We start from the raw sequence: 20,013 nt of genomic DNA, 5'->3' as shown, positions 1-20,013 counted from the left end.
TGTTAATGTGAGCTAGATGACGCCTATCAAACGACTACTTTTAGTGATCAATTTTATGTTTTCTGGTGCCAATAGATGTTGGACAAGACGTAAAAGTCTTCCCAGACAATGTTAGACACAGTAGCAATCATTCCCCACGTACCCGTATACTCACTTACCCACCCAACGCATGTCTAGTGGCCTACAAACTCGACATACCCGAATTCATGTTCACCCTCTTCACGCGACTCAATACAAGCCAAAAGATGAGTGACGTTGTTAAAAAAATATAAATGAAAGAGAATGATATCAAGGGAATGACAAACGTTCAAAGTTTTCTTCTGCTAAGCTTTGAACAAAGGGAAGCTACTTGAATCTATCTGTACGCCTTCCTGGCGATCCACATAATTGCATTTTCTTACTATTTTTTCCTGTTTTAAAATAAATTATCGTTGAATAATAAACATTTACTTATGTAATGCATGGACAAGGACACATTAATTGGCTATGTATGGCTGTAGAGTCATAATTTGACACAGGGTGTCGTGGGGGGGGGGGGGGGCACTTTAGTAAAAACGAGAAACTTTGATGGATATATAATTATGCTAATACAAATATTATGAATCAACTGTTGGGATAAGGCAAGGGTAGGCAACTACTTATACATTCCATTGTGTTGTTTTCATGTTTTGCTGTATGTGAGGGAGGGGGGGGGTATTTGACAAGAAGCAGTAGCTATTTATAAAACTATTCAGTCCATTAACAGTGTTGATTTAATTTGATGATATGTGTGTTGATGTGAGGGGTTGGTGGAGGTCACGGATGAGGGGGGTTGTGGAGGTCGCGGGTGGGGGGGGGGGTGAGGAGTGTGGGGGTTGCTCATTAGACCAACTCCTCTATGATTAGTCAGCGAGTCCACGGTTTACCGTTTTTTTTTAGCCAAGACCTAGATCTCAGAAAGAGTTAAAGAGGAATGTGAATAGATGCAGCATTGAAAGCGTGTTACACGTAATTTAGAGTTCTGTTGACAAGCCAACAAATGCAACAGCACGTTCTTTTTTTTTTATATAAAAGACCAAATGGAAGAAGGAAAACATTTTTTTTTCTAACAGGGACTTTAAAAGATGAAAACAAAACAAGAAGATAAAATCAATCAAGCCTTTAATGAACAGTCGCTTCATTGTCTCAGTTTTCGTTAAATTAAGACAAGAGCGATTGAATCTGTATAATTATCATTTTTTTAAAGAATCAAACTTTCTTGTTTTCTTAGATATGAAGCTTAAAACGTGAAGAAATAATAATAGATTTCTAAAGTTTGTATTTCATTAAAATGTGTAAGGCTCTACTTTAAGTTCTAACGATCCATAAGGCAGATGAAGTAGAGTTCATATGTTACTTGACCTCTACATATGAAGTTATGGTGTGGTTAACGTCGCTCTGCAGTCTCGAGACAAGACTAAGATCTGACCTTAAGACGTCGAGCAAGAAGTAGAGTGCTCTACCATCCCACCAAGCCATCTTTTATTAAAATGTTTTGCTGTATTTTATTCCTTTTGTTGCTAGAATATTTTGTAGGTCAAAATGTTTGATAAAGAAAAGCACTTTAATATAAATGGACTTTCGCAAGCACGGAATAAGATATTTCATAATAAATATTCTCTACGATTTAAGTAGTCAAAATACGTATGTTAAAAATTCTATAAATCGCTAAAGAAAAAGATAAAATTACGTTGAAGGGATTCTATTTCAAAATAACAATTAGCCTAATTGGTTTGACCTTTGTAAATTATTCCACGCCTTTGTTTACCTGTGCACGATACATTTTTCAAATGTCACACAGTTTGGGTTAGTGTACGTTAAACGTACAGCATGGCATGGTTAGTAGTAGGGTTATTGTGGTGTTGGAGGTTTTGGTCAAGATGTTCAAATCTCGGTCAGGGTATGGATGAGTAGAAAATTGCATTTTTAATAATAAAGACATTAAAGACCATATGGTGAAGGCCCCAGAGGACGAAAATAGGGGTAGAGAGCTAGACTGCTAACCCGTAGATATCGTGTTCGAATCCGGTTACGATCAGTAGTAAAGGCGGCTGTACACCGTGCTGACCACACTATCCCTATCACTATTCGAGGTCACCGAGCCAGCTGAACTCTACTTCACTTGCCACATAGACCATCACGTTTGGAATGTTAACTCTACTACAATTACAATATTAGGATATATGCAACCTATTTTAGCGCCAAAAGATGATCTTATTTTAAGAAATAAAATAACTCTTTTAAATGTAATAAAATGTTCATCAAAACGGTAATAAAAATGATCCTTTTAAAAAAAAAATAAACTGTAGCTTTTTCTATTAATTTATTTAAATGACCTTGTTAACACTGAATGTATATAACCGTTACTATTAACAATAGGGCTTGTAAGTAGGTCACAACTTCTCGTTCTCGTATTTGCTAGCTAGTAGATTTCTAGACCGTAAACTTACAAGCCCTATTTCAAAACGAGTGTAAAGTATTTCTTAGACAACGTGCGGGCAGCGAAGCTAGTAATGTTATAATTTCAGCTACGTGTCTAAAGCTCTAGTTATTTTTCTAAAACTATACCACCACTAGAACTATGTTTGAGCCCGGCATGCATTAACTACGAGTTTAGCTAAGACTAACAATATAAAAAGGCGATGACGTCATTGCCGAGCAAAAATTAAAAGCAAACAGTGATCAGAAGTAGCAGGAGACGAAAGAAAAAAAAAGTTACGAGCGTGCGTTTTGTTGTTTGCATCTTATAAGATGGCAAGATGCAGAGTTTCTTGGGGAGATGGGTGTTGTGTGTTTGTGTGTGGGGGGGGGGGGGGGGGGGAGGGGGGGGTATGGTTGTTTGTTATACTACTGTTAGGGGAATCGCTGATTTTGTTGTTGAAGATTTATGTTTAATGTTGTACAGGTTTTGTAGATGTTGTTTAAACAATTTCGTGAACAATTTTACTACTTGTGTAGATTTTAGTGATGAGGTTGGGTTTGTAATTATACAGCTGTTGTAGATTTGTTGAGAGAAATTAATGTTTGCTGTAGTACTATGTTTGTAGATGTTGGTTTTGAGATTAAAAGTTGTACCGCTGGTGTAGGTTTTCTTAAGGGAAGATTGCAGTTGTACTCTTTTTTGTGGATTTTGTTATAGATAATTCGTGAACAATTTTACCACTTTTGTAGATATTTGTGATGAATTTGGATAAGCAGTTTTATTGATTTTTATAAGAATTTAAGGTATGTGTTTGTAGTGGTAGAAAGTGATATTTTTTTCACTGTTATACTTCTTTTTTAGTATTTGGTGGGAAAAAGTATGGTTGCTGTTGTACTTGTAGTGTGAATATGTTAGTGTATTATTGTAAGAGTACGGAAATTATGTATGCCAATATATTGGGGGTGAGGGTGTGGGTGGGTGAAAGGTTAGATTCAGGGCGATGTTGTGATGTTGTAGCCGGGCAGACGCCAGAGCCAACGTGTTGTAAATCTTAAGGTTTCTAGCGCGTGATATTTAATATCCGCCATTGCTAAAAAAAAAACATTACGTTTTGCGAGATTGCTGATTACAGATTGCCATGACCTGGCTGTTATGATAAAAATACTTACTTTAAAACGAATATCATTGTCTTACATAAAGTGTGTATGACATACAACATAATATAATATTGGAGTATAACAAAAACGGAATTTCATATCCATACAAGCAGTTCAATCATGTATCTTTTTTTATGTTTAAGTTAACACATTTTTATATCATATTTTGTCGTATAGTGTTCAACCAGCAAAAATAAATCCATACCAGAAAATAAATTCCATTGTTCTAAATAAAATGCGCAAAGTAAATTATATATAAATAAATAAAGAAATATATATATATATATATATATATATATATATATATATATATATATATATATATATATGTTAATGAAGACATGAACACACAGACACACGAACACACATGCTTTTTAAGTCAAGTTAATAACATATCTATTATCCTATATATATATATATATATATATATATATATATATATATGTATATATATATATATATATATATATATATATATATATATATATATATATATATATATATATATATATGTATGTATATGTATATGTATATATATATATATATATATATATATATACATATATATATATATATATATATATATATATATATATTTATATATATATATATATATATATATATATATATAAACTTAAATATATTGCATAGCTGTATTAGTAAGTAGAAATAAGTTTGGAAATGAAGACAGTCGGGTTAATTAGAGCTTAATCAAGGGCTTATCGACCCATCCCCTAATTACTTACATGGTGTCTGTGCTGATTGAGAGACATGTTAGCCAAGGTCACACCATAGTTTCATATATCCACATTTCCTGACTTTGAAATCCATGACAACGAATCCACTAACTGGATAATCTGTCTTTTCATCTTGATGAATTGCTCGTGCATATAATTAATTTATTTCCTAACTAACACTTTTCTGTAATTTATTTTAGTTAACTTTTACGATTATACATCTCAATATTAGAAATATTAAACAAAACAAGGTAATTTAATAATATGATTTAAATATTTATGAATAATTGTTTTATTTTAAAAAGCTCCTATTAATATTGACACTTAAGTTATTTGAAGGGAAATCGAAATGAAATCGTTCAGTCAAGAACTAAATACTAACTATCAAGGGAAGGCTACTAAGAACAAACAGGAAACAACATACTTTCTAAAATACTACGTTGCTGCTACGCTTAAATTATTTTTTTTTAATAGAACAAAATTTAATTACTCTCCTACTTTTTAAATTAAAGTAATTTATGCAGAAAACCATTTTACCTGCTACCACAAACAACTTAAATTTCAAGTAAAATTTAATATAACTAAGTTTAATGTAAATACGATATATATTTAGAATACAAATATATATTATTTTAAATGGAAGTAAAATATTTTTCTAAAAATTAAAGAACTTTAATCTTATTAAAATATTACTTAATAATTAAGTGTAAAAAATGTACTAATAAAATATAATGATTCCAAGGCTTATTACATACACCACATTGAGATTAATAAAAAAAATGAAAACATTTATTTTTAGCTCCACTTCATAGTATCTGGCAATAGTGATCTCCCTTTTAACACATAGACCTAGTTAACAAAATGTTAACATCCAATCCACTCACAATATAGCCGAGGATGAGAAGAGAGAGGTGGTGGTGGGGGGGGGGGGGGGGATGAGGGGAGGCGGAGAAGAAAACGCTACATAAATGACAAGCGCGTGCAAGCTCTGGTGACCACACAGGCACACGCAAACAAACACACACACACACTGCCTACACAGTAGGTAAGTCAACACTCGACCACGTGACGTCCGTGTCTTCAGGTTTGCATGTGAAAGGGGAAGGGGGGGGGGGGTTAATGCACGTGCCGCGGTCTCTCGCTCACGCTGGTGCTGACTTCACGCCGTGCCAGCGCTCATTCCCTCCCCTGCCCACGACGCCATCCTCCAGAGCTGTTGGTACCACCTAACGAATCACTCGTGAGTCTAGGAATCGGGGAGAGAGGGAGGGGGGGTGTTCATTAACACATATGTGCTTACTGTATAATACGCTTAGTACTAAATCTTTCGCCAATGCACTCGATCTAACTGTAAGTAAAGTTACGCTGGAAGCTTTTGGCTTGTACAGAACAGGTGGAGAATAGTACATAGGTAAACGCTGGGTAGTTTTACTTGAAGTTGTTTTTGTATGTAGCTGTATGTACGTATACTGTTCTATACACATACTGCAATGCCACATAATTCTATATACACATAGTTCTGTATACACACTTTGCAGTACACATAATTGTATGGACACTCAATTTTATAGTCACGTCATGATAAATGAACATAAATCAATTCACACATGATGCTATATATATATAGGCCTAATTCTAAATATATTAAAAATTATATATATATATATATATATATATATATATATATATATATATATATATATATATATATATATATATATATATATATATATATAAATATATATATTTATATATATATATATATATATATATATATATATATATATATATATATATATATAGATCTATATATTGGCCTATATATATATATATATATATATATAGGCCTATATATATATATATATATATATATATATATATATATATATATATATATATATATATATGAGGGGTGTAGGTGTGTGTTTGAGTGTGTGTGTTATGGACAATGTCTGAATTTCTTTTCTTTTGATTACAAATTTTCTTACAAGACATGAAACACGGCTTTTATATCGGTAATTATTAGATAAAACGATATAAATTCTCGACTGACTCTAAATATTATTAATTTAACGGTATTTTTTAGTGGATTAGAACTCGATTCTTTTGGAATATTTTTTTTTTTGCTCCATACCGAGGCAACAAAAAAAAAAAAATCCTATTGATAACGTAAAACACACATCATTGCTTACACATATTGGCGACGCACGGCTATATTAGTTTTGTTTACCTTACTCCACTACATGCTATTTTTTTTTATTTGCCAAAACATTAATTCATTCGTTGTTATTTCCTTAATTAACCTTTATATCATACATCGCTAATTTTTTTAATTAACACATTTTTAAACACACATCAATATTTTGTTAAAAAGCACATTTTAAAAAAAAAACCGCTAATTTACTTAAAAACACCTTGCGAAGAACACAGCTGTTTTTATTGATAAACACTTTTCAGCACACTAACATCAGAAGAGAAATCCGGATACGAACCCGCGTCTTCCATTGGCGCCAGCCCGCCTAGCCACCGACTCAACTCTACAGACCTGCTATCGATCAAACCAGGCCGTTTCGTGTTCCAAATCTATCGGCTGGTTATAAATGTTTATGGAAGGTGTGTACAAATCGATCGAGAGCTGCTAATTAAGGCAAGGAAGATAAAAATTAAACTTTTAATTGAATCATCAAGGGACATAATTTAAGGCGTTGTTAGAAAAAAAATAAAATAAAAACAAGGAAGAAGGAATTCGGGAAAATAAAAAATAAGAACGAAATAAGAACGTTAAATATTTTAGATGTTTATTATTTTGTTGTCTGTTGTGAAAGGGGGGAGGGCTGAGCATTCAGGGTAAAGGTTGCCGTTTAACCGGCCCGTATTCCAACACGAACTAAACGGAGAGTTATGGGAACTTGTTGACGTTTAGTTTCTACAATACATTATTTTAATAATACTGCAGCTCCATTTCTCCCCCCCCCCCCCCCTAACGGAGCACGTCCACCGCCACAACCCCCATGGGTACAAAAAATAGAAAAAAGAAATTTAGAAAATATATAATTTTACTAGTGTCCGCTCACCATCCCTCTGTGGTGTTTTCAAGTTCCGATCCCCGGAAAAAAAATCTCAGAGAAACTCTACTGACAATTAGATTGAAAAAATCGTTTAAAAAGATACTATTATTGATTTACATTTTTTTTTTACATTTAAGCCCATTACCAGCGACACAATTAAGTAGCCTGGTATTCCCGCTTTATCCCCTCCCCCCTGCACACTACCAGACTCTAGTGGTGAACTCTACTGACACAGCTAGTGTACGTCTAACCAGTTAGACGCGAGTTGTCGTGTACGTCTAACCAGTTAGACGCGAGTTGTCGTGTACGTCTAACCAGTTAGACGCGAGTTGTCGTGTACAGCTAGACAAACACAAGTTGTGGTGTACAGCTAGACAGTGGAGTTACTGTGTTTCTTGTATGAAGGGGAAATTGGCTGGGGCACACGATTCTAACGTACTGTGAAGAGGACATGAGCAAGGGGGGCGGGGGGGGGGGGAGACGACACAGATGTTAACGTTCGGTGGACAGGAATTATTTGGGCGGAACACACGATTTTGTTGTTAATTTTAGCAAAAATAAACACAAGGCGCTAATACTTGTATCGATAATAAAAATAATAAAAATTATTTTTTGTAACTTATATTTATACAATAAATAGCTTATTATAATAAATTATACATGTTTTGCAGTAATAAGAATAACAGAAATAGTTTTAAAACACTGTAAACTACATTTAGCAGAGCAAACAAGAAAAGGTACAGAATCACAAGATGACATCAAACACGTCTGACTGGGAATAGTAAGAAAAAGCTATTGAGAACTGATTGGGAATAGCGAGACACTAGCCATTGAGAACATGACTGGAAATAGCCAGATACCAGCTATTCAGACGATCTCTATCACACAGAGGAGACTCACTGCCCAGCATCCCCGCGTTATGTAAAGAATGCACGAGTGTAATTAACCGGATAAAAAATCATTAATACTCGCGGACAAGTTCGCGGTAAGCCGGTCGTTAACTAGCCGGCGCGTGCTCCGTATGCCGGCATTGATCCGGAGGGCATGCCGGTCACGTGACCCGGATGTTGAGTCTTGCCGGTTGTTTTTTTCTCCCCCCCCCCCCCCCCGGGTTGTCCACGATGTTGTTGGGTCACCAGTGGGAGGTGATCAACCCGTAACGGGTTGGTGTGGTGGTTGCTCGTCCCTGCATAGAGGCGTAGCGAAGGGCGGGGGGGGGGGGGTACATATGTCCCCGGGCGCCGATACAGGGGCGCAAAAAAAGGCTCATTTTAGCTGCTATTTTGAATTATAAATATAAAAATTATATGGGGGTGGGGCGCAAATTGAAAGTTTGTCTCCAGGCGCCGGGAGGGGTCGCTACGCCTCTGCCTCTGCATGTAGGTTGTCCAGGTTTTTTTTTTAATACACTGGCGGAAGTTTATGTAAAGTAACCTAATGGTACGTAATTACCTGAGAGAACTTGACAACACAAGACACGCAATAAAGAGAGCGAGCTTTTTTTTCTAGACATGTGTAGTATACATTAGACAAGTCGCTAGCGTGAACACGATGCAATAGCTGATACACAGTAATGGAGGGAAATTTTATCATACTCGTGTATGCCTTCTTTAAAATTTTGAGTAATTTCCGATGACCTGAAGTAGTAATTTACGCTATTTTTGATTTCTCAAAATAAGCAATTGAATTTACAATGTACTAATAATATTCCGCACTATTATACACATATTGTTTATCGTTTACTTGGTGCGCAATTATTTTTTCTACTAGATTTTATTCTATTTTAAAAAGTTTAAGTAATTAAAATGGATTAGAATCATGTCTATATCCCGAGTTGCCATCCCTCGAAGTGTTATATAAGAATATTCGAGAAAGTTTAGGTGACATCACTCCCGGTTTATTTTTTTCACGGACACGAGTTATTTTTAGAGTTGAACATTCGGTCGATGACCCCTTGACCAACTGACCGACATGCTTTTCGACCACCAATCGATCACATGACCAGCCAACTGACATGAGTGAGTACCGGCTTATTGATCACGTGACCATCTGAAGGACATGTATTTTCAACCTGTTCATCGACCAACACCCGCTTGACACATTTACATAGGACAGATCTAATTTGATAGCATGCTTCTTTCTACACCGCCATCATAATTTTGTCTCGTTCGTTCCCAAAACACACGGAAAGGGTGAAGTAGAGTTTATATGATTCAGCGATCACGGTATACAGAGAGTGAGATCTATGGCCAGCCGCCTTGGTTTACCAAACGTGGGTCAGGTACCCATCAGAGCTGGGTGTACTCAAGGACGTCCTAGAGATTCGAACCCGGGATTCAATCTCCAGACTACCGTGTGAGCAGCCGTGAGCTCTACCCTCCGACCACGCCGTCCCCTTCTGTACGGTGATACCGGGCTTAAACAATGCATCAAACTTGCTTCCAGAACCGTTTCTGTTTCAAGAACCTACAGACTTCTGCTCGGGTCGGCAGAGACCGCTGAACGCTAAAGCCATACAGCCTTTATTAAATTATTTAGACTTAACTAGACCGGTCACTTGTGTAAGGGTCAGAGGTTAAAATCTATGTACAACAGGGTTTCTTTCATATATTTTTCTCTGAGGGGGGCACTTGAAATTTCCGAAAGGGTCACATTTAAATTCCGGGGGTACGGGGAATGGTCGGTCACCGGTTGACGTAGGTATATCATTTTTATATAAATTACATAATTTTTAATTTCGGCGTGGGTATCATTTCTACAAAAGTTATATAGTTTTCAATTTCGTTGTGGGGGCGGGGCGGTGGGCGTGCCCAGGGGGGTGGGAGGGCAGTGTAAAAAATAAACCGCACTGTACAATACCCCGGTATGATTAAATTACAATGTGTAAGTTGACGAGTTTGTGTTGTATAGTTTAGCGAAACTATAAACCTCGTTAGGAACTGTTATTAAATAAAAAGGAACTGCAATATGTAAATAAAAGACCTCAAGCGCTCAGCAATTACTGGAAAAAGACGGGAGTTTGTTTCCGTAAGCACGACATTCCATCATTTGCATACATTAATTTTTTTTCCACTTAAGTTAATTACACATTATTTTTTTGTAAGTTATCGATATTAGCATAATGTGGGGCATATGTCGACGGGAAGCGGAGGTGTGGGTGGGGCTTGAGGCTAGTGGGTCATTATATGTGGGGGGGGGGGAGGGGGGAGGGGGAAATCGGGTGTTGTGTATGCATACAATTTTGGGATCTTTTTGGAGTTGGATTTTGGAAAGTCATTGTGGGGTATAAGGGGACCTGATGTTTTCTTATTAAAGCAAAATATTTGTGGGTAGGGGTGTATGGTCTTATCAGACTAGTGCTTGTCACCAGTCTGAAAATTGTACTTTAAAAAGTTGCTGGTATAAGTTATATTTGCTGTAGTCATTGGACAAACCCTGAGGATCCTGTAAGACAAACGCTTGTGAGAGTACAAGACAAATGCTTAGGGTTCTATAATACACAAGTTAAGGGCCCAATAAAACACATACTTAGGACCCTATAAGACAAACGCTTATGGTATTACAAGACACATGCTTAGGGCTCTATAATAGGGCCCAATAAAAGAAATAATTAGGACCCAATAAGACACATTTTTAACACACTATAATAAATGTCAACAAAATATAATCCATTTAATTAAATGATTATTTATTGATTGTGCCCTCAAGTCTACTCTAAATTATGACCGGCGAATCATCCCGTCTTATATATGTTGACATTAAAGTCAATATATATATATATATATATATATATATATATATATATATATATATATATATATATATATATATATATATACATATATATATATATATATATATATATATATATATATATATATATATATATATGTGTGTGTATGTATATATATATATATATATATATATATATAGTATAACCTGAAATTATCCTCTATCTTTATTTGTCAGTCTCTTTCAACATAACGTTATATCTCAACTTGTAGATTAGTAATAGAAGAAGCTACATATGTCCTCATGAGAAAAATTATGTAAAGAAATAATGATGTTTAATATTTAATGATAATCAGGAATCTGATTGAGAGCAATTTGTTAATTGGAAAAAAAATCTAATTAACAATTAACATTTATGTTCCAAACGTTCCTGTAAGACATGCAAAGAGAAAAGCAATTATCAAACATGCAGTTTTTTCCCAATTACTTATCCGTGTTTAATGTATTTATTGATTTTTGCATTTGATCTAAGAAAAAGTACTTTAATAATAAAATCTCATGTAATTTTTAAGTTAAATTTTTATTTTACACAGCCTATTCTTATTTTGGGGAGCTATTTTGTTAGGCTATAAAATAATCCGATTTTTAAATCTAGTCTTCAATTTTTGTGGCTATCGGGATTATCCAGTTTTAGTGTACTGTTCGTGTGGCGCGCTGAACACGGATAATTAATATTTATAAAAACTTGGTTTTACCTCTCACAGCGAAATACTACAAGTAATTTAGTTAATAATAAATTAAAAACTCCACGCTGTTTGGTTTGAGAATTCAGCCATAGAAAAATACCTGGCCAGCCGTGTTAATATTGGTACTTTTTGTTTGCCAGCTGGGATGTGGTCGTGAAATTTTTAAAGGACTTAGAACCAAGCGACGTGTTTGATGGTCAATATTTGACAACCAAGGGGAGGTAATTTGTTCGAGGGTCCTATTGTGGTTGTTTCCCATTAGAAATAAAATTATCGATTTCATTTTGAAAGATCAATACTACCGGATTGGATTGAATTTCCGCGAATGTTCTTTTAAATAAACGAAGCAACTTTGCAAATCACTAAGCGTAATAACATAAAAACACATAGCAAATGAAATACTTTATGCGAATTAAATAAGTTTAAAAAAATACGTTTGTAAATTCATTTTAAAATATATATTTAATGCAAAGTATGCATTTAAATTAAAAGTTTCTTAAAAGAGTAAAAATCCATTTTTTACTAAGCTACATTATGACCCCAAGTCCTTTTATACAGATACGAACACATACGTACGCTAGTGCGTACACACACACACACACACACACACACACATATATATATATATATATATATATATATATATATATATATATATATATATATATATATATAGGTAAGCACGAACATTTTGTAAAATGAAAGTAGACAAGTTGGAGTGTCTATATAAAGCCGATATAATTCTATTAACCGGGTGAAAGTATGTTAATGCATACCTTCCTGCGTGTTATGAGAGATTAGCGCTATCTCAGTAACAAAGTATCTCAGCAATGTCGGGAAAAAAAATATCCCTCTCGCGATTTTTATTTCATGTTTGATGTATGCGGTCGCTGCGTGTGTGTATGTGTGTGTGTGTGTGTGTGTGTTTACTAGGTTAATTCGTTAAAGACGAACCCTGAACCACTAAACCCAACCTTTGATATCCAGCCAGTTGCTAAGTTACGAGTAGCACGTGACAGATGGTCACGTGATTGTTTACATAGAAAAAAAAAGAAAACAAGACACTTGTTATAATTGTGACTCACGACGCTAGCGGTTATCTGTGTGGCCAGATTTTTTATGTTTGGAAATGTTGACGGAAGGATGGCCAGGGAAGTTGAGAGTGTTGCCAGATTTGATGTCATTGGGGCCCAATAGGATTTGCTTTCTTGACAAGCTATAGTCATTGGTCAAGATCGAGATTATATTTGTTATTTTAGTATGTAGTGGAACTCTTTCATAAATTTTGATAAAACATATAACTACGGAGTATTCAGTAAAATGTATGTTGGAAAACCAACTTTGTATTAAGTAAAACTTAACGCTGACATCTGAAAAAAATCTAATTTTCTATTGGTAGCTAGCTAAAGTTGTTGGATTAACCGAAATACTTGAAAAGCTATTGGTTTCTTTCAATTACGTTGTGAAATAGTAAAAAGCGTTTGTGTGGGGATTGGGTGGTGATTTGTTGCTAAGCTGCATATCCAATATCCTGATGATCCCAGCCTAATGGCCAGTAATAAATGGCCAAAGCCTGATGACCAAAGTCTGATGGCCAAAGTCTAATGGCCAAAACATGATGGCCAAAACATGATGGCCAAAGTCTGATGGCCAAAGCATGATTGTCAAAGCCTAATGATCAAAGTCTAATGGCCAAAACCTTATGGCCAAACATTATGGCTAAAGCCTGATGGCCAAAGTCTGATGGCCAAAAACTAATGGCCAAAGCCTTAAGGCCAAAGCATGATGGCCAAAGTCTGATGGCCAAAAACTAATGGCCAAAGCCTTATGGCTAAAGCCTGATGTCCAAAGCCTGATGGCCAAAACCTATTGGCCAAAACCTAATTGTCAAAGCCTAATGGCCAGTTCTTAATGGTCAGAGCCAAAGTCTGATAATGACCAGTATTGAAACTCTAAGCTACCTGTCAGTGACCACAAACGTCCACACTACGACCAACCTACTGGTGCTACCACAGTTATAAGAGCTTATCATTAATCTCAGTCAAATGAAGACACCATTGTTTACCACACACTTGCCAGATAAAAAAAATGAAACGAAACATGTTGTGTACACGAAGCACGAAAGACAAATGTGAGATATAAATAAACTGTGTTATAAAATAGCTGGGGTGGGGGGAGAGAGAAAAGTAGGATAGTGACGTAATGTTGGACGGAGGTAGAAACCGAATATTTACAAGGGAGGTAATGCTATTCCTCTAACATCGCCCGGGGCGCCTTGCTTCAGGGCAAATGCATGTTGTCTAAGTATGAAATTTTTTTTTCTTATAGTTGTTGTTTTCCTCTAAGGCGTGTTCTATATTTTTATGACTGATATAATTGTTTCAGCTAGTTATTTCTGCACTTTACGCTGCATACAAGTTAAAAGGGAATGAGGTGGAACAGTCAATATTAAAACATATGAGCCATTAAATATTGCTCGACGATGCAGTTCAAGCTTTTACCCTCTCCCTCCCTTCCCCTGTCCCCTTCATGTAATTTATACATTTTAAAATTTCAGCGTATCGCTAAACTTAGCTCACACAATTCCTGTAGACACCACCCGTTTAAAAAATCACTCATTGTGTAATCAACCCTCGACAAATGGACTCAAGTTAAAAACCCCACGCCAAAACAACAACTTGGTAAAAAAAAGGCCTCTATCAATGCGCTTACTTCCATAACGCACATTTATCGAACCATCCTAAAATTATAATGAATAAATTCAATAAAACACCCAGAAAAGTTCCCTTCAATTTAATACTTAAATGTTACAAGGAGAGGGGGAGGTGTTGTTAACAAACTACAACAACAACAAAACTACATTGTGCGGCTGAATATTAAAAAAACCCACTAGATTTTAAATATTCATTATGTCCATGTGTAATTGTAGGGAGGGGGGGGGGGGCAAATAATTGATTTCCTAACAATGAATCAGCTGTAATAATTTAAAACGAACAATTAACAGAAAAAAAAATACGATTTTTAAATAGAGAAATTGACGAAAAAGAAGCATTTTGTGATAGCTGAAGTAAAGCATGATATCATTCTGCCTTGTCGTACAGTATTATTTTACGTCACTGGTTGCTATGGACACCAGACTGCCGCTAATGACTCCAGTGATAACTCTATGTGTAACTTAACCCTCGACTACGTAACTGACTCCGGACTCGAACCCAGTAACGACTTTGGGTATAACTAGGGACATAACTGATTAACTCCGTGCATAACTCCGGACATGACTTCATACATGACTTAATGCATGACTCTATACATGAATTCTTACATGACTTCTTATGTGACTCAATATGATTCCATACATGACTCCAGATAATATTCCATAAATAAATCTTATTACATGACTCCACACATAACTCCCATCATTAATTCATACATGACTCCACAGATGACTTCTCACATGACAGCGTACATGCGGCAGTACATGACTCCTGACGCCACCATCCATGACTCCATATAGCACGTTGTACACAGACTCCCATCATACACCAAACACCCCCCCCCCCCCCACATCAACCCTGATCACGTGGGTATTAAATCCTTCTTTAATTTTTTAAACCAGCCAACACAGCCTGGAGCCGTAGAAGCTGTTAACACCATACCCTCCGGCTCAAGCATGAAAAAACCGCCACAGCTCCTGCTGTCAGGATCACTTCACATACTGACCCAATTTTGTTAGTATTTATATTGTAAGAGTTATAGTAATTAATATCTATATATATAATTCTCCTCTTCGAGCCGTTAGAAAACAAGCTGCAAACGCTCTCCCTACCTCCCCACCCCTACATGGTTTTAGTGAGCTGTGTTCACTCTAAATGTTTACAAGCAGAGCCAACGATTTTAAACGTAGGGGGGGGGGGGGGGGGGGGAGGAGGGGGGAGGGAAGGAAGGGGGGGGGGGGGGGTTATGGTCCTTAACGAGCTACTTATAGTGTTTTAAAGAAATATTTTCAGTGTCAGCGTTGGTACTGTCGAATTCACAAATTATGAATTATTGAAAATTAGAAACAACTAAATAGCGGCGTATGTTATGCCGCGGGCCGGCTCGTTACATCTATTATCACTATGTTATCATTATTATTATTACAATTATTTATATTGTTTTGTTATTATTCGTATTATTAGAGTTATAGTAAATACTATAACTTCTATTATTAATATATTATTTTTTTTATTATTATTACAATTATTTATATTTTGTTGTTATTTGTATAATAGGAGTTTTAATGTTTTAGTAATTAATATTACGTATTTTATTATAAAATCATAATTATTACTGTTATTATTGCAATTATTAATATATTTTTTTGTTATTATTGTTATTTTAAGAGTTTTAATAATTTATATTACGTCTATTATTATAATGACATTATTACATTAATTACTGCAATTATTTATGTATTTTTGTTTTTATTTGTTTTTAAAGTTATTCGTACAACCATTAAATAATATATTATATTATTATTGTTTTTATTACAATTATATATATTTCTTTTATTATCTGTATTAGGCCTAATTTTTTCCTTTAATAAAAATGTCAGTACAATGCAAATATTCTATGCTGTCCAGAGAATTAGATTCCTAACGTTGATATGGAACATCCATACGGTAAGTTTATTACAATGGTTTGTTGGCTTCCACACTTAAACATACACTGTTAAAACACTATGTCTTGTGACCGATCCTGACCTTTTTGCGCATGCGCATGTGCAGCTTTTCTAATAATAGGAATCGTGGTTTGGTTTACATTATTGTTCCAGTTCCAAGAATTGCGGCCTGTTGCTCAGGAGATACATGCGGCTCTTGAGATGAATTAATATGGCTCCTTTTAATCATGAAATTTTATTGGTAAACGTAGACGGTGTACTCATTAAATGTGGTTTAAAATTAGAGTACGTATTTTTAACCAGTTGTAACGAAATAACCTACTCAATATATAATATAAATAGACTATAGACTTAGATCTAGTTATTTTTTAAACATTCAATAAGGTGCAGAAAATCTAAATTAAGATTATTGAAGAGTTAAGTTCGGAAGCGTTGTAATAAAAGATAGAGACATAAATTCTATTAATTTACTTTATATATTCTAGTTGGATAAAGGCTCCAATATTTAAATGAAAAGTAAATCTCTTTGCATTATCTAAGTAAATATCAATGCAATTAAGAATTAGTACCACAATTATTTATTGTACGTTAAACTTTTCTTTTACAAATTGTTTTATCCTGTACGTTTAATGAGAAAGAAAATAAAATAAAAATGTAATTTATGTAAACTGTGTGTAGAGTTATAAGCCTTGCCTTAAAACATTTATGATTGTGTCCCTTACATAGCAGAGATGAATTTTTGTTTAGTTTTTGTTGTGATTCTAGAGGCATCAAGGGAGATCAAACATAATGCAATTAATTTGTCTTCTCCATCAGGGGGCTAATATTGAATGACCTCCCCTTGACTTAATTACCGGGTAGAATGTTTGCAGCGCGGGTTTTTTGGTGCCACATGGTTCATAATAAAGTATAAACAACCTGACCTCTGACCTCTACACGCCGCACTCATACAGATGGTACCTACTAATTCGATCAGGCCTAGGAGGAGGGGAATGAAAGGTGGGTGACCGCTAGAGGAGCAGACATTAAATCCAACGTATTAATATATATATATATATATATATATATATATATATATATATATATATATATATATATATATATATATATATATATATATATATATATATATGTATATAATATGTATATAATATGTATATATATACATCTATGTACTATATATATATATATATATATATATATATATATATATATATATATATATATACAATTGCTGAGTTGACTGCAACCACCCACTACTTCCCCAACAATATTTCCCTTTATAATTCTAGTCACGATATATTTTTGTTCTCATTAAATCGTGTGTTACTGATGAAAGCTTTCCTATTTTAGAACAGTCTGAAAGCAAGTAAATTTTACCATTTGTTCTGTAATTATCAAATTTCTTCAACCCATTAGATCGTTTTTGAATATTTTTTTTTCTTTGAGTGTTTTGCAATTATTTAATAAGAAGTAATGAATTGGGTTAATCAATTATTTAAAAGGAAAACCATTTTTTCTATGTTCTATTTAAAATTGTAAGAAATCATGTTATAGTATTGCTAGATGTAAGTGCGTTTGAATTATTATTTTTTTGACAATTAAAGGAGTCTAATTAAGGGAGGCTACTCAATGTTTCATTATCAATTGTTTTAGCTGATGGATACGCATATGGAAACATAAATGACTTGATTTAATTACTTTAAAAAATATATATGGTTATGTAGAAACTAAAGTTTAATATTAGATTTTTTCTTCAATTATGCGATTGTTAGGCTTCCATTTTTAAAACGACTGGGGCTTCGTGTTACTCTCCTATTAATACATGTGTTTATACCATTGATTTAAATTTAAGTACTGCAATAATGTTGTTTAGCTACCGATGAATTGTTCCTCACGGCTGTTGAAATGGTGATAGCAAATCTAGACACACTGAGGACGATCGAAACACGTCAATGTCACTACACATACAATAAGTACTGTCCTGAGTTGACTGTCTATGGTGCAGTTAAATAAGAGTTAATCTGTTTTCCTGGCCATATCTACAGAATCCTAGTCGCCATATTTCTCAAATTTGGTGAGAGATACCCAGAAGAGCTGAGAGGAAGCACTAAAGTACTCAGGGCTCGAGGTTGGTGTTTGATCTCAAGATATTCAGAGTTAAGTTTCAGTGCTGTACGATCTTCACATACGTAATCAATGGCAAAACACAACAATAGCACAACATACCACACACAATGGCAACACAATAAAACAAAAATATGCCGTAATATACCACAATAAATGACTACTCAACAAATGATACTACAAAACATAACAGTAAATTTACATCACACTAGTTACATAACACGACATAATACAAACAATGGCATAACTCGACATAATACAAACAATAACATAACACAACATAATACAAACATTGGCATTACATAATCTATGATACAAAACAACACAGGACGTAACAATGCATAATACAAATAATGTCAAAACACAACATATGATGCAACACAATAATTAACCCAACACAACATAACACAAACGAATGGCATAACACAGCATAATATTAACAATGTTATAGCACAACATATGATACAACAAAACACAGACATAACCTAGCATAATACAAATAATATCATAACACAACATATGACGCAACACAATAATTAACCCAACACAACAGAACACACACAATGCAACAACAACACAATAGAAATACCACTGCGCACATCACCAGGTGGTCGAGTTAGAAAAAAATAATTATGTAATTAATTATATTACTTCATCGATTGCAAGCCAATTACAATGTTGCTTTATTATGTATTGATCTCAAGTTAGTGAAATGAAGACCAGTTATAAAATACAGAATGGTGGAAGTAATCAATGTGTGTTAATTAAGATGGATTCCACCATTAATAGGCATTATTATTTCTGTTGCATTAGACTGTAACGTTAATGTTAGGCTATGTGTAATATTTAGAGTTAGATTAACTTAAGGGGTTAGGGTTATTGTAAGTTATATTTTGGCTTATATTACAAATGAGGCTTTGCGTTAGGTATGTTTAGATTAAGATTAGAGTTAGATTAGACTAAGGAATTGTATTATCGTAGTTTAACAGCAAAAACATATTACGCTTAAGGGATTTTTTTACAAGTAAATGTTAGCTTAAGAGACTGGTTTATTGTTAAAGCAATGCATGTTTTGTTATTTTTATATTAGGGTACAATGTGGTCTAGTGGTAGAGCGCTAGACTGCTAACTCGAAAGACTCTAGTTCGGATCTCAGACACGAGTCTGTATAACGTCCTTGATTCCATTAAGCTCAGATTGGTACCTGATCAACGTTAGGCGGCTTGGCATAATGTTCACCACAATAACCTCTTGTATGCCGATGTCATTGAAACAGATGAACTCTACTTGTATTGGGAAACGATTATGCTATTGAGATACAAGTAATTTGCTTGTTGGGTGAAAAC

General features: G+C 34.5%; 1 protein-coding gene across 2 annotated transcripts in view; it reads right to left on the bottom strand.

The window, feature by feature from the left end:
* LOC131947154 (innexin unc-9) overlaps positions 1-20,013 on the bottom strand; it is a 187,132-nt gene that overhangs the window by 166,081 nt on the left and 1,038 nt on the right. The window contains exon 1 of one of the 2 annotated variants that reach the window (XM_059308265.1): positions 4,344-4,374. The exons of the other annotated variant lie outside the window; for it this stretch is intronic. Coding sequence (XP_059164248.1) covers positions 4,344-4,345 — 2 coding nt within the window. The 5' untranslated portion in view covers positions 4,346-4,374. Of the gene's footprint in view, positions 1-4,343; positions 4,375-20,013 lie in introns of those variants that run through there. 2 annotated transcript variants of the gene reach the window in all.

This window comes from Physella acuta, unplaced genomic scaffold, assembly GCF_028476545.2.
Source record: "Physella acuta isolate Inbredline_101_S28 unplaced genomic scaffold, ASM2847654v3 ptg000585l, whole genome shotgun sequence".
NCBI lineage: Eukaryota > Metazoa > Mollusca > Gastropoda > Physidae > Physella > Physella acuta.
Note: the sequence above shows the minus strand (reverse complement) of the source record. Positions and strands in the feature narration are given on the sequence as shown.